Source organism: Cnephaeus nilssonii, assembly GCF_951640355.1.
Source record: "Cnephaeus nilssonii genome assembly, chromosome: 23".
In the NCBI taxonomy this organism is placed as follows: Eukaryota; Metazoa; Chordata; class Mammalia; order Chiroptera; family Vespertilionidae; genus Cnephaeus; species Cnephaeus nilssonii.
In genome coordinates this window covers 7,249,096-7,276,949 of record NC_137094.1, presented here as the reverse complement: position 1 = coordinate 7,276,949, position 27,854 = coordinate 7,249,096, and the positions used below count along the sequence as shown (strand labels likewise).

General features: G+C 39.7%; 1 protein-coding gene across 9 annotated transcripts in view; it reads right to left on the bottom strand.

The window, feature by feature from the left end:
- The window catches only part of CEP170 (centrosomal protein 170), a 103,338-nt gene that overhangs the window by 60,800 nt on the left and 14,684 nt on the right, over positions 1-27,854 (bottom strand). For all 9 annotated transcript variants that reach the window (XM_079763599.1, XM_079763596.1, XM_079763598.1 and 6 more), the window contains exons 2-7: positions 21,586-21,731; positions 16,771-16,860; positions 8,179-8,257; positions 2,984-3,042; positions 2,733-2,895; positions 532-666 (exon numbers count right to left, since the gene is read on the bottom strand). In XM_079763599.1, coding sequence (XP_079619725.1) covers positions 532-666; positions 2,733-2,895; positions 2,984-3,042; positions 8,179-8,257; positions 16,771-16,860; positions 21,586-21,690 — 631 coding nt within the window. In that variant the 5' untranslated portion in view covers positions 21,691-21,731. The remainder of the gene's footprint in view (positions 1-531; positions 667-2,732; positions 2,896-2,983; positions 3,043-8,178; positions 8,258-16,770; positions 16,861-21,585; positions 21,732-27,854) is intronic.

The window sequence follows — 27,854 nt, the reverse complement described above, 5'->3', positions numbered from 1 at the left end:
ATTTAAAAACCTATATATACAAAAGGCTAATATGCAAAGTGTCCCCTCAGGAGTTCGACCAGGAGTTTGATTGCTCGCTATGACGTACGCTGACCACCAGGAGGCGGTGTGGAATGAAGGAAGGCCCTGATTGGCCCTGATTGCTGGCCAGGCCTAGGTATCATACCCATGCACGAATTTTGTGCACCTGGCCTCTAGTATAATTATATGCTTGTGAACCTAATGAAAATTAGTTGTATTTTGAAATAAACTGTCCAACTACATTATTATGTTTTCCCAAGTTTTAAAAATCTCATAAAAAAACTGCACGCCCCATTATCATATTTTTAAATGATTAATAAAGATAATGGAATTAATAATTTATGTGAGAATCATTCAGAATGAATTAACATTACAATGTTAATGTCATTAAAATATTCATCAACTTTTTAAAAAATCAAATTACAGAGTAGTAGACATCACTTTTTACGGTAGACAGGTTTGTTACCCGATAATAATATCCCCAAATCTCATAATCTGAGATTTTTTTACCTGAGGTTCCAGTTTCATGATTTTTTTCTTCTGGTTTGCCATTTGACTTGAAAGCTCTTTTTTCATCCACCTCATCTTCGCCCCACCATGAAGGCTGCCCATATAATGGAGTACCACGGGGCATGGCAGAAGTATCTGGAAAGAGGTAGGAAAATCTGTCTAAAGCATATGAAATAGAAAGAAATAATGCTTTGCAGACATTAGAATTGCCTGGTTGATTTGAGAAATGAAAAACAAAGTATAGTCTAGGCAGCTGAAAAGTACGTAAGTTAAATAACAACTTAGTATTTGTGTAAGACCTTGTTGAATGTTGGACAGGACTAAAGAAATTGTATTTTGCACTCGTTAGTATCTAAATAATGCAAACTGCTGAGCCCAATAACTTTCTACTCAACCATAATCAGTTATTTGGTCAACAGAAATGACTCCTTAAGTCTAAATATAAAAGACTAGAGGCCCGGTGCACGAAATTCATGCACGGGTGTGTGTGTGTGTGTGTGTGTGTGTGTGTGTCCCTCAGCCCAGCCTTCACCCTCTCCAATCTGGGACCCCTCAACTGTCTGATTAGGGATCGGGTCTAAACAGATAGTCAGACATCCTTCTCACAATCCAGGACTGCTGGCTCCCAACCACTCGCCTGCCTGCCTGCCTGATTGACCCTAACTGCTTCAGACTGCCAGCCTGATCATCCCTTAACCACTCCCCTGATAGCCTGATCGACATCTAACTGCTCCCCTGCCAGCCCGATTGCCCCTAACTGCCCTCCCCTGATGTCCTGGTCACCCCTAACTGCCCTCCCCTGCCGGCCTGGTCACCCCTAACTGCTCTCCCCTGCTGGCCTGGTCGCCCCCAACTGCCCTCCCCTGCAGGCCTGGTCCCCCACCAACTACCCTCCCCTGTAGGCCTGGGTTCCCCCCCAACTCTCCTCCCCTGCAGGCCTGGGCTCCCCCAACTGTCCTTCCCTGCAGGCCTGGTCCCCCTCAACTGCCCTCCCCTGCAGGCCTGGGTCCCCCACCAACTGTCTTCCACTGCAGGCCTGGTTGCCCCCAACTGCCCTCCTCTGCCAGCCTGGTCTCCCCCAACTGCCCTCCCCTGCAGCCTGGGTCCCCCCCAACTGTCCTCCCCTGCAGGCCTGGTCACCCCCAACTGCCCTCCTCTGCCAGCCTGGTCGCCCCCAACTGTCCTCCCCTGCTGGCCATCTTGTGGTGGCCATCTGTGTCCACATGGGGGCGGCCATCTTGTGTGTTGGAGTGATGGTCAATTTGCATATTACCTCTTTATTAGATAGGATTAAAGTAAATTTTTGTATGAGTGACTAAAATTTTTTTTAAAGCCAGAGGGCATTGCATATTAATTTTAAACTTGCTATTAATAGGACTAACAGATTTACATTTGAACAAATTTGGCAATGCCTCTCCATTTAAAAAATTGCTTTTGTATGAAAGGGATTATTTATCTAAAGCATTTTTTACAGTTTCTGGAACATAATAAATATGATCATTGTGATGATGCAGCATCAGTGGGTATTTCCTATTAATTCATTTCAGTTATTATAATTCAGAAGAAAAAGCAAACACATGTGAATTAATAAAAATACTGTAAGGTGAATTACATTTCATTCCCTTACATATTTAAACATATGAAACACACCTACATACAACTGCCATAGAATATGGTTTATAATGCTTTGCAGTGAAAGCACTGACTGCATTAAAATCCACTGTGAATTGTTATTATTATTATTATTATTACTAGAGGCCCAGTGCACGGATTCATGCACTGATGGGGTCCCTCGGCCTGGCCTGCGGGGATTGGGCTGAAACTGGCTCTCCGACATCCCCCAAGGGGTCCTGGATTGTGAGAGGGCGCAGGCCAGGCCAGGCCAAGAGACCCCGCCAGTGCACAATCAGGGCTGGGGAGGGACCGCGGGAGGGCTCCAGGGAGTGTCCAGCCCATCTGGCCCAGTCCTGATGGGCCAGACCCCAGCAGCAAGCTAACCTACCAGTCAGAGCATCTGCCCCGGTGGTCAGTGTGCATCTAGCGATTGGTCGACCAGTCGAAGGAACAATTAGCACATTAGCCTTTTATATACAGTATATACTGTAGATTATTACTATCTGGACATGGACAAGATTTTGAGAACAAAGCCTGCCACTTCGCAATCAAGTATAAACATGGTGTCTTCAACGAGGGGAGCATACCCAGGGCCTTCTCCTCGGCCTTCAGGGCCTCGGTGGCTTTGTGCTGAACTTCCGGTGGAGGATCTGCCACCTTCGAATCCACGCTTTTGGCACAAGCAGATTTGGATGACTCTGGTTCTGAAGATTTTTGGGACAATTGGAACTGAATGGTAAACTTCTCGTGCTAGAAAACATCGCAGTGAAACATGCATGAGTGAAACCAACTCTAGTAAACAGTAGGTTTACGAAAGAAATAAGGAAAAGCTTTTTACCTTTAGAGCTTCTTCAGGGACCCTCATTTCTCCTCGTACTACAGTGAAAAGATTTGTATGTGAACAGGGCTAAGGAAGAATACAATTTCAAAATTGTCCTATTTGATGCAGGGAATTCTAGCAAAATTAGTACATCCCCCTAAGACTTAAATGTTAAACTGTGCTCACAAATATAACATTTTTCCATTTTAAATACCAAAGAAAATCTTGATATCTAGCAAGTAATTCTACACTTAGGCAACAATGGCCTCTAAGAAAATAACTGGGTAATGAATCTGAGCACAAAAGACATTTTCAGTTCTACCAACGGGACTGAAAAGAAGAAAGAGCACCCGGATCAAATCGTATTGACAGCTAATCACAAACATGTAAAAGGAAGTAACTCATCAGTGATTACCCCGAGTAAATCCTGAAGGAATTCGATGACTCAGACTCTCAGCACTGATAAAAATACAGTTCATATGAGAATGTAAAACAAGTGCTATAATTAGGGTCCTTACAGCAACCACAGCCATCTCTGAGCCCCACGAATTGCCATGAGGGTCAGGTTACATGATCCAACAACGGATTCTATACAGATCAGAACCAAGTGCTGCATGGAATGAATGCTTTCATTATTATGCCCCAAAGAACAATGCCTCTTGTATATTAAAAAGATCTCCCACTACACAGTGGAGGTCACGTTTCCCACCATTACTTAATCCTGGAATGAAAGGACTTTTATACCATGTGCGATACCAATTCACAGCACCCATGACTTCACGGGGAGGAAGCTATAATCACGACTACTTGGGGAAAATAAAGGCTTCCCATGCATTAGGAGCAGTACATTTGTAAGGGTATTTAACCTATATTTCTACTCATTCAAATAATAAAAACTCAGAATTTTTTAGAGTGGTAAAGAGCTTTGGGGAATCTACCCTTCATTTCCATTACCCGGCTTCCTATTCCATAGTGAATGAACTTGAGGATTGGAGGGGCAGACCCCAAAGACAATACTCTCCTCACCTGATCCCAGGCTGGGGCTCCCCTATCACTTTGCACTGCTCCCTGTAGCTGTGAAACATTAAGATTTCCCTTTTTGTTATGAACACATGCTGGTACATATTTGCTGGTACATATTTGCTGGTACATATGCAAGTGTGTATTTCATAACTAAGTACATTTAATGAAAAATAAAAGTCAAGTAATTTTGCCTTACTCCCAAGAAACTCATTAACAGCTGAAGATTCAGAGCATCCTTACATTTACAATGGAAAACAGAACATCTTTTACAAATGGAAAGCTATTTCTATTTTTTATTTTTATTGATTTTAGAGAGAAAGGGAGAGGGAGAGAAATACATAGATGTGAGAGTGGAACATCGACTGGTTGCCTCCTGTACGTACCCCAGCCGGGGACTGAACCCACAACCTGGGTATGTGCCCTGACAGGGAATTGAACAGGCAATCCTTTCGGTGCATCTGATGACGCTCAACCAACTGAGCCACACAGGCCAGGGTCATGTCTATTTTTTTCAATGGAAAACACCAATGATTTCAGCCAGCTGTGAGGGTTCTCTGGTGCTTCCAGGTAGCACCTGGGGGGGGAGGGGCGGGGGGGAGGGCGTGGCTCGAAGGCTATTCCCTGAGGCTAGCCTGGAGTATCACCTTTAGACTGAAACTCTTTCTTGGGTCAGGGAAAACTGAGCCAGTCTTGGACTTCACCTACCAAAAAGATTCCTGTGTGTCGACCTACCAAAGAACTCGGGAATCCTCTTGTTTAGTTCATGAGTTTCCTGAGAACTCTGGTATGACTATGAGATTCTGAGGCTGCCCTCACCCCAGATTTTATCTCCAAAGCTACCACCTTTCTTGTGGTAGAGACCTAAGTGACTGTTTTTGCTGCTTAAGAAAAATGACAAACTAAGGTACAATTACTTAAGATGAGAGTAAGTTGCAAAATAAACAATATAGAGTCATATATCAATTATATCTGAATTTTTAAAAATTAACTTAGAAAAACTTTAATTCTTGTTTATAAAAATCATAATATTTATAGGCTAATTCCCTATTTCCTTACATATGATTGTAATTCTAATCATTCCTATGTTCAATTTACTCAGGAAATGTTTACCTAAAAGTGGCATCATGAGAACTCATCTACATACTAGTAATGTGACCTCTGACACCATCCTTTAACTTAATGGTAATTAAGACCAGAAAGAGCAAAATTTTCAATCCTATCAGTTACTCCTAGGGGCCTGGCCTTAAAACACCAGGGGGCAGATATCATTGTGAGCACATCTTTCAAAAAGTATTTTAAAAATTAAGTCATTAAGTTATTTCACTGGGGAAATACCAATCACATAAGAAATGGAGGAAATTTTTAAAAATTTCCCAAATATCACATAATGAGATTTTGTTACTTGAGACAAGATTTCCAGTGTTTCAGAAAGTGTATTCTCAAACAACTGAGATGGGTATTAATATTCTCTTAAAAACTGTGCTATCTTACTAAGATATGTCACTCACATGGTGTTGAAGACACTGATGAGTGAGAATATTTGAATACAGTTATTTTAAACAATGAAAAGAATGGGAATAAAGTACTTTTTTTCTAAATTTATATATTTTTGTGATTTAAAAATACACATATAAGGCTATTTTTAAAAATTCTCCTTAAAGTTAGCCAAAAATTTTTTCTTTTGAATCTTCTCATTGGGAAAATTCCCTATTTGATATCTGATAATGAAATATATAATTATGCTACATTAGGGTCCACAGTGTACTAAGATCCTAACAGATACCCAAGGGGTTTTAGTTATGGCAGCCTGGCCAGTGTTGCTCAGTGGTTGAGCATCAACCCATGAACCAAGAGGTCACTGGTTCAATTCCTGGTCAGGGCACATGTCTGGGTTGTGGGCTTGATCCCCAGTAGGGGGGCACACAGGAGGCAGCCGATCAGTGTTTCTATCTCTCTATCCTTCTGCCTTTCTCTCTCTCTAAAATCACTAAAAACATATTTTAAAAAATAAACAAAAAAAAAAAAATGAAAAAAAGTTATGTCAGAAAACCATTCAAGGGAAAAATTTTAATCTATTAATTTTGTCTATAATTTTGGAAAAACATGCATTTTACTTTAGCAGATGAATACCTTGTCCAACTTGCAGTAGACCCTGTTCTATAGGAAAAGTGTTAAAAAAACAACCGATTTTAACTTTTCTTCTAGGCTTCATTCTTTTATCAAATAGCTCATCTGAATTTCTTAAATTTAGTTCTTTTGAGCTTTGAAAGTACCTTTCATTTTAAAAATTTGAAAAGTTGCCCCAACTGCTAAGTGGATAGAGCATCAGCCTGCAGACTGAAGGGTCCTGGGTTCAATTTCAGTCAAGGGTACATGCCTGTGGGGATTGAGAGCAAGAGGCAGCTGATCAATGACTCTTTCTCATCATTGATGCTTCTACCTCTCTCTCCCTCTCTGAAATCAATAAATATATATATATATATTTTAAAAAGTTAAAATAAATTAAAATTTGAAAAGTGTGTTCTTATTTTTTTATGGATATTAACCACATTAATCAGGAAAAATCTTCACGTCTCTGGAAAAAGAGTGAATTTTTAATTATGTTTATCCCCTCTAAATTATTTTAGCAGTCATCATCTACACTGCCAAACAAACTGTTCCAAGTATAGACAAGTCATGGTCACCACCCATATTTCCTATTTTCTCATGTTTTGAAATAGCTGGTGCCAAATGGTTCAGGAGGTACTTAAATACAATATCCACTTGCATTTATTTTTTGATTAAACTTATTACGCTGGTGGAAAATGACCCATGAATAAAGGTTTTAATGCTAATTCTTAATCATTTTATGGGATACATATTTTAAAAAGGATTTAAAATATACAACTCAAAAGTGTTAATGTTGAATGGTTTCACTTTTCACATGTTCCTTAGGCTCTACAAGTGTAAAGGTTATGTGATGTGCTACAAAACTAGTTTTTCATCAAGTTTAAGTTAAATATAAAATAATAATTACTTATGCTCTAAGAACAATTTTAAAGTGTTAGTGCATTTAATTTATCTAAGTATCAATTCTACTTATCCGAGACTACATTTTCTCTGCTAGTGATAAAAATCCATCCAAGTAGCTAATATGTTGAATATATTCTCAATATCAAATTCCAGGTAAAGGTAGTAATTGAAAAAATTAACACTCAAGAAAAATATTCAGCACAATGTGGAATATCAATAAGTCCTTTTTACAAAGCTTATTGCTTTGAATAGATGGACATGTTCTTCTTCTTCAACCAATCATATCCTTTTTCTTTACTGGTGATTCTTTGCCCTAGCGTAGGCAGTAGGAGTCATGTCCCTGTTCAGTTCTTAGAATCCTATTTTTAAACAAAAGATTTTAAAATACATACTAAGTGGCCCAGCCAGTGTGGCTCAGTGGATGAGCGTCGACCTATGAACCAGGAGGTCACGGTTCAATTCCGCTCAGGGAACATGCCTGGGTTACGGGCTCGATCCCCAGTGTGGGGCGTGTAGGAGGCAGCTGATCAATGATTCTCTGTCATCATTGATGTTTCTATCTCTCTATCCCTCTTCCCTTTCTCTCTGAAATCAATACAAATATTTAAAAAATAAAAAATAAAAAAGTAAAATAAAATACACACTAAGTGCATAATGTATCTAATCAGGGAGTGTGGGTCTTAGAAGACACAGTATATTAACAATTTTGAATTAACTAGGCAAAGAGATGAAATAAATAAAATGGAGTAAAAGTTGGAATGAAAGGCAAGGCAGGGTTAAATTTGTACATTCCTCCCGGAGGTTGATCTGTGCCATTATCATCCAACCAAAAAAAAAAGAAAAAAAAGTCTCCAGGCTGGGCTAATATTAAACATTCCCCTGTCCTCTCCCCAGTTACATTCTTTGATATCCAAGCTACATATGTAATAGCACTGCAGGGAGACCAATGTTAAAAATAGAGGGGTCCATCAAATTTTCCAGAATTATTTTTAGGAGCAGGCATAGCAACAATATATACATATATATAAAATTTTTAAACATGTATTTCAGTATGTGAAGGCACAGAGACTTCTAGCATGCCTGTACTGAGAACTTTTATGTCTAAAGAAATGTTAATGTACACCAGAGTAGAGATTTTTGAATGAATTTAATAAATGCACAAAATCAGATAAGGATATCATATCCAAATCTCAGCTTATCTTCAAGTTTCAAGGTGATATAAGTCTGTTCTGGAATCCTTACATCATTCACAAAAGTCTACAAGGAAAAAGACGAAATGTTAGGTTTACATATGAAGCATTAATTATTACATTTCAGACAAATACTCAAAACTCATACATAACATATGGTGGCTCATACAGTTTGTGTGTCATAACATGTGTCATGCATCTCATACGCTGGTAAAATACTCCATACTAAGCCCTTCATCTCATGACTAGTAACACAGAGAGAAGCAGGTCGCAGCCTACGCCCACCAGGCTGCCCAGACAAATCTAACACCTAACACAGCCAAGAAGAGCTTTTAACCTGAAGCCGGCAAGTTATAAAGGGCCCTTAACTCTCCACGTCATCAGAATGTACTGGACTCGGTTTTAGTTTTTTTTTGACAATTCTAATTATTTCCTAGGATTGCTATTTCATTACTTTTATTCTTAGAATTTTTTGAAAGAACAAGAAGAAAATTTACTTTCTAAGAAAACGAAATAAAACTCATTCTGTTTTACAGTTGCGATGAGTCCTTTGGACCCTTTTATGAATTTAATATACATATGAGATCTTAGTGATCTTATTTTTCCTGTTTCGTAAAACATTCTACTATTTCACTAGCCTGTAATTACTTCACCATCACACATCAATTTTTCTAACTATGCAGAAAATGACCAAAACAAGAATATAGAATAATGGAATTACCTAACATAAACACTATCCAACAGAAATAGATTGCAAGCCACAGATATACTGTTAAATTTTCTAGCAGGCACATTAATGAGGTAAAAAGAAAGAGGTAAAATTAATATTTCTTTTCTGTTCTTTTTAAAAATGTATTGTTGAAATTATTACAACAGATGCCCCCTCATTTTTCCCCCATTGATCCCTTCCACCCCACACTCACTCCTCCCAGGCCTTTTAATTTGATCCATATGTCCAAAATAGTACCATTTCAACAAATAATGAATATAAAAATTCATAAGATATTTTACAATCTTGTTTGTGTGTGTACTTTAGACTCTTCACATTTTAAGTTCTCAACAGCCACATATGGCGAGAGGCGCTGTAGTGAAAGGGATAGCAGGATGATGCAATCACGAAATAAATCATGATTTACTGCACCAACCCTCAGTTTTCTTACTGGGTTGCTCAAAATATTGCAACATCTTTCAAAAAAAATAAATAAAAGACATCTGGACAGTATCTTTGTCCTTTTTTTTTTTTTAGCTATCAACTGAGAATTCAGAATTTTTCATTTAATGTCCATACAGGAGAAAACAGGAAAATATTTCACAATTATAAGACAAATGAAAAGAGATAGTCAACAGTACTTTAGACTATAATAACAATGATAAAACTGATAATAATGTAAGCAAACTATCAGACCATGAGTCTTCATATGAAGATAATCCCAGATGAATTTTCTTTAATGTAAGACTCTCTCTAACACAAGAAGAGACAAGAGTGTTTCAAGGACAAAAAAATATATAGAGTATTTTTCATCCAGTTAGCCATTCAATAAGAATCATGCAATATTTTTCAACAAAATCCTAACCTAAACTATTACGTATTTTTAAAAAATTTTTGACTGGATTCTCTCCTTTCTGATGCTTCTGTTCCAACACTTATTTGATTTATTTTTAAGTGGACAAATACTCAAGGAAGGTCTCTATATAAAGGTTATATCACGAGCATCAAAGAAAAGAAAAAAATCCAGTCAAAATACATGTTGCAATCTTTCCTTACCCTTTGCCACAGAATGGGGGGACCTGGAGTATCATGCTAAGCGAAACAAGCCAGGCAGAGAAAGGTAAGTATCACATGACCTCACTCATATGTGGAACCTAATGAACAAAATAAACTAATGAACATAGATCTAGAGACACAGAAGCATGGAACGGACTGATGAATCTCAGAGGGAAGGCAGGGGTGGGGACAGAAAAACATGGGAACTGACATGCATATATACATGGCCCATGGACACAGATAATAGGGTGGTGAAGGCAGGAAAGGGTCAGGAGTGGGGTGGAGGGGGATTAATGGGGAAAAAAAGGGGACATCTGTAATACTTTCAACCATAAAGACAAATTAAAAAAAGAAGTGAATTCTGCTACAACTCGAGAGCACACCTAAGTGTGGTTGGTTTATGAGTAATCCTAAATCATATGCTTCCAACATACTTCACAAAAAGAAAATGAATACAAAGAAAAATCAAAGGCATCAGGCATTTAACACTCTAATTTCAGGTTCATTCCCAAAATGAATATTTTAGAGTGTTTCAAAACTTTTAACATGAATATTCTATATATAATTCAAAGTATTCTATATATAACTGCAAAACAAAAAGCTGAGAAAAATGATAGGAAAAGAGAAGAATAAAAGAAAAGGTTAATTCATGGATGTGTAGTGTGCAGGAGATAAACAATCAGATGCACTGTGTAAGTGGAATGCCACAGTTTTAAGCCAATTTTATTTTTAAAATGTCTGAACTTAAAACACCATATTTGCCCTAACTGGTTTGGCTCAGTGGATAGAGCGTCGGCCTGCGGACTCAAGGGTCCCAGGTTCGATTCCTGTCAAGGGCATGTACCTTGGTTGTGGGCACATCCCCAGTAGGGAGTATGCAGGAGGCAGCTGATCAATGTTTCTCTCTCTTAGATGTTTCTAACTCTCTATCCCTCTCCCTTCCTCTCTGTAAAAAATCAATAAAATACATTTTAAAAAAAACACAACACCACCATATTTACTTAAAATGCCTAAGATGACCTATAAGATCCATTTTATAAATATTTTTATTGATTTCAGAGAGGAAGAGAAAAACAGAAACAACAATGATGAGAGAGAATCACTGATCGGCTGTCTCCTACAGGCCCCACAATGGGGATATAGCCCACAACCAGGGCACATGACCTGACCGGGATTTGCCTGACCGGGATTTGAACTGTGACCTCCTAGTTCACAGCTTGACGCGCAACCATTGAGCCATGCCGGCCGGGCTATAAGATCCATTGTAAAGCTTAAGGCTGCTCAACTCTCTTAGATATTAAGTACCTATTGTGTGTTTAACACACGGACTGGGTCCTTTCAGAGATCAACAAACATAATTCTATCATGCTGGCATTTATGACAGAAATATTCCCTAAGATCTAGAGATGCTTAGGACATATGAGCCAGACACAAAATTCCAGCTTACAAAATGAAGTGGAAACACCTGGGGGGAAATAGTCTCCTGAAGAACTAAAACTATAAGAGGAGGAGAGACAATTTCAAAGAGCAACACATGCAAGAAATCATTTCATTAAAGCAATTATAAAGCATGTTCATCAATAAGCATGGAGGAAAGAGAGGCTTTGTTATCCGTCATTTGATCACACCTCTACCTGGAGGCAGGACAGAGGAGGACAATGAGGCATAGAGAGTGAAGCAACAATGGAGAGCTCCGAGTTCAGAAGTGGGGCTGTGGGCTTCGAATTCAGGTCTGAACTATACAGCTCAGGTTCTCTCCACATCAAGGAAGCTGGGCACCCAAGCCAGGGCAGCTCCCAAACTCCCCATGCAAACCACGAACCTCACAGAAGCAAACCGAACTAGATAAATACCTATTTAATCTTCATGCAACTAAATTACATAATTGAGAGTATAAAATCTTATAACCACCATGTATTTTATATATTAAATTTAAAAAAATTTAATTGATTTTAGAGAGGGAGGAAGGGAGATGGATAGAGAAATAGAAATATCAATGATGAGAATCATTGATCAGTTGTCTCCTACATGCCCCCACTGGGGAATGAGCCCGCAGCCCAGGCATGTGCCCTGACCAGGAATTGAACCAGTGACCTCTTGGTTGATAGGCTGATGCTCAACCACCAGCCAGGCACCATGCATTATATTAATGCTCCTGGATCTCTAACTCAGTGGCCAGGAGCACAGCCACTGTAACCACACTTCCAGGGACACGTCTCCTCTTCTTCCCCGACCACTCCTCTGTATCTTCCACATCGCACAGCACCCTGATCTGAGGCCGGCAGGAACTCCAGGGTGGAGGGGGTGGCAGCAGGCGCTGGAACACAGGGAGCTGGGGTTGGGGGCAGCCTAGTATCAATGGCGGGGATGGAATGGATGCAGTGGTACCAGAGGGTCTGGTGCTCTCAGAGGCATGATGCTCCAGGGGCGGGAGGGGCAGGAAGGCTAAAGGCAAACCAGGGTTCTCATGGCCAGGAGCTTCAGGGGCAGGGAAATGGCTCAGTACATCAGCTACAGAGCCGGTTCTGCCTCCCCAGACAGAGCATAACATCAAGTACACATACAGGTTTCTTGGGAGTGCATTTTAGGGTAAAAAAAACCTTTTTAAATATGTTTTTATTGATTTCAGAGAGGAAAGGAGAGGGAGAGAGAGAGAGAGAAACATCAATGATGAGAGAGAATCATTGATCGGCTGTCTCCTGCACGCCTCCCACTGGGGATTGAGCCCACAACCCAGGTATGTGCCCTGACCAGGAATCGAACTGTGACCTCCTGGGTCATAGGTCAACACTCAACCACTGAGCCATGCTGGCTGGGCTTAGTGTAAAATTAAAGAGAGAAGGAGTGAGAGTGGTCACAGGTAGAGTGATTTAAAGCTTGAGTTAGGTGGTAAATGCTTTTAAAAAAATACAACAGTGTATTTTAGAATAGTATGTAGACTACAGGGTGCTTAATTTAACTTTTTTTCTTACCATAACAACAACTAACACTTATGAATGCCAGCTATTAAAAGTGGTTAAAATTATTAACTTATTTAGCGCTTCACAACAACCTGAGAACACTGCTAGTTTACTATTTCTATTTTAAAAAATTGAGGAATAGAAGAATTAGGTAACCTGTATAAGGTTACATCATTTGTATGGTTTCAAGCTGGACTCATAACTACTACATGTATCCCCTTACTTCTGAAATGACTACTTTTATAACCTGATGCTCTCATTTCCAGAACTGTATGAATATTAAGAGTAAGTAGGCTGGAATACATAGTCACAAAACCAAACAGGCAGTCAAAATGAGGAGACAAAAAACAAAACAAAACAACAACCCTCAAATGAAAGAACAAGAGAATTCTCTAGAAGAAGAGATAAGTGAAATGTAGATAAGAAATTTATCTGAAACAGAGTTCAGGGTAATGATGGTAAGATGCTGAACAGCATGAGAAAAGATACAGTAACTATGAAAAAAGAGCAGTCAGACATAAAGAATGACATAGCACTAAGAAAGAACACATTGGAAGGAATACACAGATTAGGGGAAGCCGAGGATCGGATCAGTGAACCAGAAGACAGGGTAGAAAAAAATCACTCAGAGAACCAAAAAGAAAAAAGTTATAAAAAAGAAAGAGTAAGTAGGCTGAACAGTAGTCCACACATTCTCTTATGAATAAAATGGGTGACAGCTGGCAGTTCACAGACTTTGGCTATCAAAGGCAGTGCTGGCATATTTCCTCGCTGTCACTAGGGTGACAGTACCTTTATCATTCGTGGGATGCTCTGACGTTCTGGAACAGGCACATGCCCACATACAGTGCCACATTTCATCCTTTCAATACTAAAGAGAGGGAATGAATTCCTGTTTCACTGGTTTAAAACTGGAACAAGATAACTAAATTTTGCATTGAGTCTTCAAATTCATAAACTTTTAACTCATTCCATTTCCATACAACTTTGGGAACTGATATGAATAGATATGAGGAAACTGAAGTTCAGACAGATTAAGTGGTTTGTCCCAGGTTAGACCACTGGTAAAATTACAGGCTGAGATTCAAATCCAGGTCCTGATTTCAAGTTCGACATGCAGACACTGGTCTAATTAGCATATTACCCTTTTATTAGTATATATATGTATATATTATATACTAATATTCATACTTGTTTTTTAAAAGTAACACTCATTCCGGCTGGGGGGGGGGCAGTTGGGGGTAAGCAGGCCAGCAGGGGGGCATGTTACTGTATTTCATAAAATTTTCCACTGTGATCAAATGATAAGAAAGATCAGCCTAGACAAACTTAGAAGTTAAAATTTCACCTGATTTTATAATCAACAGCAAATAATTTTTATATTTGGTCATAGTCTCATCAATTTCACTTTGATGTAATTCACACTTATTAATTTCCTAGGTAATAATGTAAAGACACCTATGAACAGCACTGTGGTCAATATGAAACTTTCTAGACTTATAAACAGAATGTAACATTATAAAAATAGTCTACATACAGAACTAGATTCAAGTCTTAAAAGTCCTTCATGTAGAAAATCAATTCAATTCCATTAAAAGAAGACTTAGTGGGTTCATGCACTGGACAGAACCCTGAGCTGGGCACTGCGGGATATTTATAAAAGCAAAGGACACACGAATGTTCAGGATCTCAGAGTGCGGCACAGCGAGAGTGCAACAGCAGACTGAACATGAGGCGCAGAATCAAGCACCCCAAAGAGAGATTCAAACAAGGTTTACAGGTGCAGGCAAGGGAGACAGGAATGCTGCAACCAGGAGCTAGACAGCAAAACCGCTTGCTTCCTTCTATGCCTCATGTTAAAACAGCTTCTCCCTCGTCTGCGCATCTCTTCCTACTTTAATCCATTCAACATGTTAACATCAGCCAGTTAATATTCCTACGTACCTTGTGTCTTTGATTCCTTCATGAAAAAGTGGAATGTGGGGTTTGCTTTTTTAAAAAAATATATATATTTGTATTTATTTCAGAGAGGAAGGGAAAGGGAGAGAGAGATAGAAACATCAATGATGAGAGAGAATTATTGATCAGCTGCCTCCTGCATGCCCCCTATTGGGGATGGAGCCCACACCTGGGCATGTGCCCTGACGGGGAATTGAACTGTAGCAGCTCAACCACTGAGACCACACCAGCCGGAATGAGTGTTATTTTTAAAAACAAGTACGAATTTTATAAATGACAAGGCAGATGGGAGAAGTACTAGGCTGAAGAAACTCTAACCAATTATTTGGAGGAGACAGTATAGTTTGGAGCTGCTGTTTGGAGGTATGGCAAGGGAAAGTGTGATGGAGCCTGACTCTGGAAATGTGGGCGATGCCAAATATGAGATATTTCAGTTCAAACCTGAAGAATGTAGACTTAGCCCTATGTGCCACGAAAAACAAAAAAAGGCTTGAGTAAAACCAACAGGAAGACATGCTGACAAAAAAAATTATCTCAGCCCTAGCTGGTTTGGTTCAGTGGACACAGTATTGGCCTGTGGAGTGAAGGTCCCGGGTTCGATTCTGGTCAAGGGCACATGGCCGGCTTGCAGGCTTGATCCCCAGTAGGGGACTTGAAGGAGGCAGCCGATCAATGGTTCTCTCTCATCATCTATCTCTCTCTCCCCTCTCCTTTCATCTCTGAAATCAATAAAAATATACTTTAAAAAAATTATCTCAAAGAATAAACATCAAAGTCCTTCCATAGCAGGCCAATTCAGTACAAAAAAACATGTTTTACCATATTTGCCAATTTTCTGCATATGTTTTTGCATGTAAGTTTTATGTATGCTTTGAAAAGCAGTAGCAGTAAGAAGCAGTTGGGATACATTTACTTTCTGTTGCATTCATTTTAAGATATTCAACAGCACAGATATGAACAATATTATATTGCTTATGTTAGCAGAGCCCATAAGAAAATGGAGGAAAAAAACAGGATAAACTATTCAATACTTCAGCTTTTTTTTTTTATTCTGTGGCTATTTCTATTCTGCCCATGTAAAAAGATCAAATGAAGATTGAGGAAAAAAATTCACTGCACTAACACAAAAATATCTTCAAAGTAGGAATCAAAGCCACAATGAACACTGGTGTTTAGATAATATTCGTTCAGGTAAATGGAGATGTTTCATTTCTCTTTGCTCTGGTATAGAAGGTCCTAGGTCCACCACCATCTAGCACCAAACCACACTTCCACCTTTCTTTTCTGAAGTTAACCCATACTTCTCTGTCTCCCAAGAAAGCTTTCTGCATCCTTACTGCCACGGCTTTCGATTGTTTCCCACAGATAAATTCAAGCCATTCAGTGAGGTCAAGCTTTCATCTCATCTCCCCAAAGAAGACTTTCTTAAAAATGACAGATAATAACCAACAACGTTCTGAATCCTTGCATTTACTGCTTTTATACCATTTATTGGGAATATGGGCTAGTTTTATATTCTATCGTATAGTCCCCAAAGTGCTACCTAGTAAGCATTTCAAAGTAAAATGTATCCAGCCAGTATGGCTCAGTGGTTGAGCTTCAACCTATGAACCAGGAGGTCATGGTTCGATTCTAGGTCAGGGCACATGCCTGGGTTGTAGGCTCACTTCCCAGTAGGGGGCGTGCAGGAGGCAACCGATCAGTGATTCTCTTTCAGTATTGATGTTTCTCTCTCTCCCTCTCTGGAATCAATAAAAATATATTTTAAAAAACAAAAAATAAAAGTAAAATGCAAACTAAAGGAAATACAATACAAATAGGAAATGGAATCTGATTTATCTTCTTACCACCTTAAACTGATAACTAAATAAGACCAAAAATAAACTCATCACTTACCCCATTTAGGCTGCCCAGATCTTTGACCAGATGTTCATCCGCAGGGGCATCGTAATTGATGACAGCATGCTGCTTATCCACACTACGAGACTGAGAGGCATTGTTCAAAGTTAATAAATATAAGAAAATACCAGAATAAGCAACAAACACAAAGATTTTTAAACTAGATACTCTATATTAGTAGATTAGTAAAAATAGGGAAATATCATAGCAAAAGTGGATTAAATGATATTTTATTGTTATTATAAAATGCAAATTTGGCAGCACTCCCTAAAGAGGGAAGCAGCCATAATTTTAAGACATTCTTTCCTACCAAACTCACACATTCTACTTTTGAAAGAATTTAGGTCAGCTGACTTTCTTGAATGTATGAATTTTTTTTTTATAATTTAAAATTCTTATATGGAAATCATGTGAATTATCTCTATTATAAAAACCCCTTGGTTGTGACGCCTTCAAGGTGGAACGACCAAAGACTGGTCAAGAGGAGGCTGCGTGCACAGGTGAGCGGGGCTGTGAACACGGTGGGGCAGCGGGCAGGTGGGCGAGGCTGTGCAATTTCGCACACTGGTCTCCTAGTAGTTTTATAATGTTTTGCATATGTTGTTAAAATAAACTACCCTATAGCATTTTCTTCTTTTAATACTGAAAACTACAACATAAATTGCATAAGGAGTCCAAAGATTTAGAGAAAAGGGACACAATACGGCATGTTCCTGAATAAAATTATCCTAACTTCAAACATGGATTCTAAACCTGGAATTCATGAATGAACTCTGAAAGGAGAAAGTTACAGAAAGGAATTCAAATGACAAACTGATTTTTTAAAATTGTCTTTAAGTCTCTTTAAAGTTCTTCCTCCTCACCCCCACCCCCCCCTCCAGAGCTTAGTGAGCTGTTTGCAGATGGAAGCACCTTAAAGATAAACTACAAGCCTGTGAAACTTTTACTGAAAGGACACAAATACCATACACTCACTGAAAGAAATGGGCTGAGAACCACTAAATCGGAACTCAATAACCACTTATCACAGGGTTACCAAGTGAACCGTGATATACTAAAAGCAAAAGAAGTATCCAGAACAGGGAGGAGATGTGACTTCCGTGTCTAGTCCAATGTATAAAAGAGCTTGGAAGTCACTGCACCCATCCTCATAAGAAAAACGCTGACCAAACTGAAAATCAAAATCTCATCTTATTTTCATCAGAGAATTGAGGTCATAAGACCAACTGCCAACTAAAAGCTGGAAAGACAGGCAAATACAGAGAATCGCAGCCTGCTGGAAGCAGGAACCAGAACTCCAGGCAGCAATTAGCGGGGAAACCTAAAGGCACGTGACTAACTGCTGCAGACTTGAGTGTGACCTAGAGATGAAAACACCCAGGGGCACAGCCTGGAGGGGCATCACTTTGTCACTAGTTACTAGTTTTACCTCCAACAAGGATCTCCCGGTGAAGATGGCAGAATCTTCTCCTGCTCAAGGAGGGGGAGGGGAAAAATAACGAGGTGGAAATACATCCAGAGCATTCTGTTCTTACCGATGACATGCCCTCAAGGAAAACTATCTTATCCGACCTCAACCTATTTGAGTTTCACCAGACTCTAACAGACATAGGGGGATGGAAATGCCCACTCCTTCACAGGTGGGATGTACCTAAGAAGGTCACAGCCCCATTAAAAGACTGAAAATAAAATTCACAGAATTTTACAGAATGCTTCCCCTTCCCCCAAACCAACAGGAATTTATATCTCTCTATATAAAAGCCTAATATGCTAAGTGTCCGACCTATCGGTCGACCATTCGGTTGACCACTTGACCAGTCAACTATGATGCACACTGACCACCAGGGGGCACATGCTTCGACTGGTAGGTTAGCTTGCTGCTGGGGTCTGGCTGATCAAGACTGGGCGAGATGGGCCAGGCACACCCTGGAGCCCTCCCAAGGTCCCTCCCCAACCGGCCATCCCCCATTGGCCCCAATTGGGACTGGGCGAGATGGCCCCAATTGGCCTCAATCGCTGGCCAGGCCGAGGGACCCCACCTGTGCACGAATTCGTCCACCAGGCCCCTAGTATATACATAATAAGGGATTACAAATGGGAAAACAAACACACACTCAGACTATTTAAGAAGGAGTCTCTAGGGAAATGCAAAAGACAACAGGGGAGAGAAAAACAAGAGCACTTAGAGGGAATGTTAACCTTTGACATTTTTAGTTACAGCAAACAAACAGAGCTTAACTCCTAGCTACATATGGGGAGCAGGCCAGCATCTAATAAAGTAACTATATAGATGTAAATCCTAGTTGAAATTATCCTTTCCAAATAAATATTACTAAAATTAAAAGCTTTTCCCCCAATTAGCTTAAATTTCACACTAAGAAAGTTTTTGTCCTTCCTTCTAGAATACAATACCTGTATATTAAAGTAACCGACACTGAGAAGAAACAGTATGTGACCTAACACGATCCTCCAACAATACCTAAGCATTCATCATACCTACGCTCCTGGTCTTCTTACAAGTTTTAAAGGTTGTTTTCTAGTATTATTTTATTTTCTCTGAAACTGCAGTTTCTCTAGGACAAATTGCAAATATCAGAATTAAGAGTAACTTTATAAAAAGTAGTATCACTGCTACTTCTCTACAGCTTAGCTGAAAAGCCATCTATGATGGCAAATTACAGCTATAACCACCGGAGAACATTGGGATTAAAGCTAAAAATCACTCAAACTTCATTTTGGTTTTTACTGCTGTGCTTTAATTTGTTGCTCTATTTAAACCAATTAAGTGCTAAATTCAGTTATTAGGGTGATAAGAAACAAATGTAGTACCACTAGGAAAATAATTTCTCCTTATTGTGGATTTGTCAAGTAGAATTAGTCTAAGGATAAAAATCTCTACATGTTGTGAGGCAAGTGAGATTTGAAGTACACGTAGGCTCTCAAACAATATTGAATGGATAATCATAAATAATCTCTCTGTGAGAAAATAAAGAAAGAGCAAAAGTCCTTAGAACAGTGTGGACGGGGATCCATATTGGTTTCCTTGGACTCTCAGCTTCCATTTGTAATATTCTTATTTCCATGTAAGGAGAGACTGACCCTGGAGGCTCCTAACTAGCTATTCCCACATTTTTGGGGATGACACATGGAGAGCATCTCTTCCACTCTCAGATGAATAAGTTTCCCTGATCTGAACCTAAGATACGGTCCAGTTCTAATGGGCCTATCTATATATATAAAAGCCTAAGCGACCAAACGACCGAACAACCGATCACTATGATGTGTACTGACCACCAGGGGGCAGACACTCAATGCAGGAGCTGCACCCTGATGGTCAGTGCACTCCCACAGCCAACCTCCCCACCCCCATAAGCCCCAATTACTGGCCAGACCAAGGGACCCCACCTGTGCATGAATTTGCGCACCAGGCCTCTAGTATCCCAATAGAATCATTACTGCCTGTTTCTCAGTTGCCCTGCTCACCACTCCCTCTCACTGAGGAGCCCAGAAAATCTCTGTATTGTTCTATTTCTCTCATTGAATTGTAGGCGTCCTCAAACTACGGCCCGCGGGCCACATGCGGCCCGCCGAGGACATTTATCCGGCCCGCCGGGTGTTTTTGCCGTTTTGTTTTTTTACTTCAAAATAAGATATGTGCAGTGTGCATAGGAATTTGTTCATATATATTTTTTTTAACTGTAGTCCAGCCCTCCAACGGTCAGAGGGACAGTGAACTGGCCCCCTGTTTAAAAAGTTTGAGGACCCCTGGATTAAGGTGTCATCGTATATGCAACTTACTCATCTATTCATAAAGCTATCTAGTGGCTTTACTTTTTGTCTCAAGACTATAAAATAAATTCTTTAAAGTAAAAATGTAATGAGCATATGCAAATGGGATTCTTCCCGGGATAATTCAGGGTTTCTCAGTCTCAGCACTATTGTTATTTGGGGCCAGATGGTTCTCTGTTGTGTGTATGTGGTGGTGGTGGAAGGAAGTATTCTGGACAGTGTAGAAAGTTTAGTAGCACCCCAGCAGAAGCTGGGTCACTACTTCTTAGATGTCAGTAGCAACAACCTCCAACTAGCCACTATTTGTAACAATCGAAATGTCTCCAGATATTGCTAAATGGCCTTGGGAAGGCAGGATCCCCCAGGTGAGAACCAATGGGCTAATAAACATTTCTACTCTAAGTTCTTAGTTACTTTTTTTAACCAAAAATGGGGAGGAAGGAGACAAGGGAATAAACTTTATTCTAGATTGCCAGGACCTATTAAAATAACGAATTCTCAAAAATCTAAAGATCTACTTTTCTGCTAATCATATCACTTAAAAATATCTTACAAGTATCTTTTTAAAAATAAGTCCTTTAAACCAAATTCAGTAAATACCAAAAATGTTCAATTGTGCTCAAACTACTGGAAGGCATCGCAACAAACATCTCCAAAAGAAGCATGAAGCTAATGTCAGCATTACTGCAGTGTCCATGATGAAGACTCAGTTTTACTTCATGCTATATAATTTTGTGAATTATTTACGTCTTACTTTTAAGTTGCTTAATGTGAATCTTCTTACTTAAGAATAAACTTCTCTACTCTTGAGTCTCATTTTTCAAAATATAATCCCCAAGATTTAGAACTTTTTTTACATGATTCAAGGAAGAAATGAATTAATCACTTAAGCTGGTAGCTGGAGCTGTAAGAAGGAGAGCCAGAAAGTTCAAATGTATAGTGTTGTTCCCCAAAGGAGTAGAAAACTATTTTATAGCAATTCCAGGTTTTGAGCAGACACACATAGAAGGCTGGTCCCATTACCTGCAACATGAGCTCGCAGTCTTCTCTCCCAACAAAAATCATTTCTCGTGGCAGCCTGTGGCGAGTGCCTCCACTGCTCACCAAAAACCAGGATGTTAAGCTCATTTTCTGCTTAGCTTCGAAGTCTTTGGCAAAGCTACATCATCCTGCAGAGAGATTCAGAAAAGCACACATTCAGATATTTTTAGCCTTAGCATCCAATCACCAAACCCTATGAGTAAGGCCAAGAATAGAACTGCGTTAAACATTTACCCCTGACTAAACACAGTCCACAGGTCCCGGGAAATGACATCTTTACCAAGTTCTCATTAGTAAAGTTAAGTCCAGAAACTCCACTAGGAGTTCAATTAAAAAAGAAGACATTAGGTAATTAAGTATGCAGTCAACTTAATAAACATGTTTCACTTTCCTTGAAGGGCTTTGAGCATCACTTATAAAGGCCTATAATCTTCAAGATAATGGTCACATTAGTGTTATTTTAACCTCAGTCAACACTAGCAATATTGCACAAGTAAATGTCTAACTTATAAATGATTTGAGAAAGATGTTCTAAATTCAAATGAATATATTTTATATCTGATTAAGAACTGACAATGGAAACTAAAGAAATTGCTTATTTTTTACAAAGTGTAGATTACTGAATGCACTTTCAAAGATCAATTTCAATTTTTCTGGCCTTACATATAGTTTACTTTCTTTATATATTCTTCTAAAGCAACAATTCTTAAACCTTTTCTTCTTGGGACTCGTTTGCAATCCAAAACAAAGCACCCCAGTAGCTTGATGTACATTGACGCTCAACGCAGGAGCTGCCCCCTGGTGGTCAGTGTGCTCCCACAGCCAACCTCCTGGGGTTGGCCAACCTTCCATGGTCCTTCTCCCTGGCCAGCAGGCCCCTTCCCCTGGCTGGCCAGCCCCGATCAGCCCCAATCGGGACTGAGCGAGAGTGCCCTTATTGGCGCCCATCACTGGCCAGGCCGAGGGACTCCACCCATGCACGAAATCATGCACCGGGCTTCTAGTATAAAATAAAAATTACGGCTTTTTATAAAATTTTACTTTCAATGAGGCTTAAAAGGTAATTAAAAATACATATTTTCTGAAAAACAAAAAGACACATAATCCTCAAGGTCAGGGGTATTTTTATTTATTTTTTGGGACAATGATCTTGGGTCCTTTTCTAATTTATCTACAGTGGGAGAGAGTGAGATATAATATAAAGCTATTTTCTCTAGTTCTTATATGGAACTCTCCCCTTCAGAGAGGGGGGTCTAAGTTCCCACTCCATCACCCTGACTCATGACTTGTTTGGGCCAATGGGATGATGTCAGTAGATGTAATGAAAGCAGAGGCTCTATTGTGTTTGGGCAATTGGGCTTGCCCTCTAGCACCTATGTGGTCATCAAAAAAAGAATGTGCCCTGATTCCAAGTGGGTGAATGAGAGTGAAGTGGAAGAGACAGGGGCCTAAGATGCAACTTGAAGCCAGGCCCTCAGTATATCATCCAGCCCCTACTCTGAGCATTGAGGGTTCACTAAACAAGCAAGCAAGAAAACCTTGCCCCAAGGAACTCAGTCCTAAGGAATGCTGGCCAACAGATGTCAGGAGAGGGATTAGCCGAAGGTGATACTAGAACAAACAAGAAGTCGCTGCCCCAGACTGGGATAGGAACACTGGTGGTGGTATACACTGAGTGGCCAGATTATTATGATCTCTGAACGCATCATAATCTGGCCACTCATTGTGTGTGTGTGTGTGTGTGTGTGTGTGTGTGTGTGTGTGTCTATACACACACACACACACACACACACACACTGAGTGGCCAGATTATTATGATCTCTGAACGCATAATAATCTGGCCACTCAGTGTGTGTGTGCGTGTGTGTGTGTGTGTGTGTGTGTGTGTGTGTGTGTATGTATATGTGTGTGTATGTATATATATATATATTAGAGGCCCGGTGCATGAATTCATGCATGGGTGGGGTCTGGCCAGCCTGGCCAGGGGAGGGGACATGGTCGGTTGGCTGGCCTGCCTGCTGGTTGAACTCCTGGTCAAGGGGACAATTTGCATATTAGCCTTTTATTATATAGGATATACACTGAGTGGCCAGATTATTATGAGTTCAGAGATCATAATAATCTGGCCACTCAGTGTAATTCCAAGTGCAGATCTGAAATACAGAGACATTTCTTCAGCTCTGTATCCTCAGAGCCCACTCCAATGTTCACCCTAAGTGACCGAAAACCTATTTTTATGAATGAATGTGTAGCTCTGGAGCTGCTACAAATCTCCTAGAGGTGAAGATCATCTTGAAATCTCCAGAGAGAAGAAGCTAAAAATTAGTCACTGAAACTTTGATCCAATTAGATCTAGCCATCAGATCCTAGTTACTGGCCCCGCCTCATTCTGTCGCCTCTCTTTTCCTCTTTATCTCCTTGTCATGGGCAGCTCTCTGACAAAAGCTTAAAGCTCTGACATTTGGAGGTCAGATGGAGGCCAACACTGAACCAGCTTCGCAGTCCCATGTCTATGTTCCTACTAGCTATAATTAGCTTTAAAGGGGACTATTCTGATAGATCAGAGCTCATTTCTTGATCTATAAACTAAACATCTAATATTTAAGCTTTAAATTAAAAAAAAAAACACACCCAGACACTATGCAGCTATTCAGAAGAGCACACAGCTTCATTATACTCATAAGTTTCAACATTATAGAGACTTTACAGCTTTTGTTTATATTTTTAAAAGTTGCTTCCAATCACTTATAATTCAAATTGAGGACTGAGGGCAAGAAGAGTCTGAGTGATCTTAATTACTACCGAGAGCTGTGAGGTAGGCAACAAAAGTGCACTTGACATATAAGGACATTCCCACAGAAATATGGAATAAACATCACATAACCCAGGGCAAGGACTGTTTACTCAGAGGGTTAGGTTTGCGGGGGGGGCGGGGGGCAGGGGGACTGACTATTACATAAATGACCTTCATTGTATGCAATTGCTTGAGCTGAGACACATGTTAAGGTAGTCTATCCTTACGCTTCCGCAATTAACTGGCTGACTCACCACCAGATGGCTTTACAGGAGTGAACCTCTTACCCCCAACTTTGCGGAGAAGAAATAACTGACTTCATATTAAGACTATCCATCTGCACAGCCGACAATGCTTTCCTCTAACCTGTGCAATTCTCACTTTAATAAAGTGTTATCTATTTATGCATCCACGTGCCAATTCTTCTTCTAGTACCAAGAAGTATGAACGTGTGCCAATGATCTCCAGGGGCTTGGCCCAGTGCCTAGCTAGCTCGATATTTCCTGAATGAATAAATAGTAGGAGAAAGAAGATGTGATTTTCCGAACAAAGTAAAAGTGAAAACTCAAAACAAGGGGGGAAAAGTAACGAAGTTCACCCCCTGAAATTGTCACGTGCACCAGCAGTAAAGCTTATAAATTAAAATGAACTAAGCTACTGCATCAACTGATGCATTGGCTTTTGTAACTTCTATCATGTCTTTTCAAACTTTTTTTAAATTAAGACTTTTTTAGCTCCACCAGTGTGGCACAGTAGTAGAGCATCCACCCATGAACCAGGAGCTCACGGTTTGATTCCAGTCAGGGCACATGCCAGGATTGGGGGCTCGGTCCCCCGTGTGGGGTGTGCAGGAGGCAGCCGATCAATGATTCTCTTTCGTCATTGATGTTTCTCTCTCTCTCTTTCTCTCTCCCTTCCTCTCTGAAATCAATAAAAAATATTTTAAAAAAGTACTAAGACTTTTTAGAGTAGTTTAAGGTTCATAGCAAAATTGAGGGGAAAGGTACAGAGATTTCCCAAACCCTCAGCCCCCACACATGCATAGTCTCCCCCATTATCAGCACCCCCATCAGTGATACATTTTTCTCAATTGTTGAACCTCCACTGACACATCATTATCATTCAACATCCACAGTTTACATTATGGTTCACTCTTGCTGCTGTACATTCTATGGGTTCGGACAAATATATAATGGCATGTATCCACCATTATGGCATCATAGTGTATTTTCAATGCCCTAAAAACCCTCTGTGTTCCTCCCATTCACCCTTCCCCCGACCAACTTCTGATCTTTTATGGCCTCCATAGTTTTGCCTTTTCCAGAATGTCATATAATTGGAATCATATAGTACGTAGCCTTTTCAGATTGGCTTTCACTTGGTAATATGCATTTAAGGTTTCTACAAGTCTTTTCATGGCTTGATAGCTCCCTTCGTTATAGCATTCAATGATATTCTATTGTCTGGAGGTACCTTAGCTTATGTATCCGTTCACCTGCTAAAAGATATCTTTTATTGCTTCCAAGTTTTGGCAATTATGAATAAAGCAGCTATAAATACCATGTCTTTTTATCCCTCATACAAAGTACCCAAAAGATAAGTGAATAAACTTTAAACAAATGTATAAATTCAGGATTTATATTTAACACTTTCCCCTACTAAATCCTTAACAGAAAATATCCTCAACACTAAAGTCTCCACCTTTCATCCCCACATATTTCTGAAATGAATCAATTATTAAGGTTGCATTTCAGCTAAGGATTCAAGATCAAATAAGGTACAGCTATGGTTGATCATATGTTATAAAAACAATAGACATAATTCTATATAATAAAAGCCTAATATGCTAAGTGTCTGACCGTTTGTTCGACCAGTCACTATGACGCACACTGACCATCAGGGGGCAGACGCTCTGACCAATAGGTTAGCCTGCTGCTGGGGTCTGGCTGCTGGGGACTGGATGAAATGGGCAGGATATGCCCTGGAGCCCTCCTGTGGTCCCTCACAGGCTGGCCAATCTCCCACAGTCCCTCCCTGGCCAGCTGGCCCAGATCGGGAGAGACAGGCTGGACATGCCCTGGACGTATCTGCACACCAGGCTGGTTTCGGCCCGATCCCCCCAGTCCAGGCTGAGGGACCCCACCGGTGCACGAATGCACTGGGCCTCTAGTTTTAAATAACCTTTTAATTTATAATAGGTAGCATTTACTATGTTCCAGATAATGTCTAGTAACTTCACACACACACACACACACACACACACACACACACAACTTTTTAACCAGAAAAATTACCGAAGTTCTAGAAAATGGACATAATAGATCAATTAAAGTAGAGAGTCCATTATATAGAGTACTATAAAAAGAAATCATCATTTTTTCTTTATTCACAAGTATTTAAGTACTCAGCACTATAGATAACAGGGAGAAAGTGATGATGAAGACAGAAAAGTCCCTCACCACATAGAATCAATAATAGGCAAAGGCTAAGACAATAAATAAAACAACTCCAGTGATGATGGGAAGAGAGAACATGAGAAACAGAGAATGCATGAGGGGACAGGTGCAGGGTGGCTGGGTGGTCCAGGGAAGGCTCTCTGAGAAAGGGACATACATGTAGCCACACTGACAAACAGCTCTGCTGTGTCATTAACCTCACCTGGGACAGAGAATGACATCTACTCCTGGGGGAAAAATATTTCTTTTAAATCCCCACCCCACTAGAAACTGTACAACTAATCCAAAGAAATAAACCCACAGCTGTGCTATTTTTGGATACCTACCAAGATACTTGTTCTCTGCTCGTGTGAACAAACTTGGTACTGGGAAAATTTTTGCTTCCATATACTCATGATTATTTTGGAATGAGTGCTACACATTTTGCCTTTATCATCTGCCACATATAAATATATGTATGTATTTAATTTAAAAAACAGTCACAGCAAAGACATTGAGAAAAAAGGTAATTTACAAGATTTGCCTAAAGTAATATTTGACTGTAAATTTTTCAATAAAAAATAAGTGCAGATGGCATGACAAATATCAATAGTCATATAGTCTATATCTGAATGTAAGTATTTTCAAAAAGATCTGATGGGAAAAGTCAGTGATTTACTAAAAGATCACTTCTTCAAAAAATCATTTTATAAAGTGCTTAAAAAATGCATGAGAAACCAGTTATACTTTTCCATAAATTATCTAGACATTAAAAGTTCTTACCAAGTTTTCTCTGGCAGTTTATGAAATATGTACAGTCTGACTGGCTCTCTTTTGTAGAACTGTTAATTGGGTTAAAAATTCATTTTGTTGCTTGACATCAGCAAGTCGATTAAGACTATGATTCAAAGATTTATCAAGTCCTTCCTTTGTGCCAGTAACCATGTGAGGTGCTTACACTTAATTCCTTTATTTTACTCCTGGAAGCACAGGAGAAACATTTTTCCCTTGAAGTTAAATGA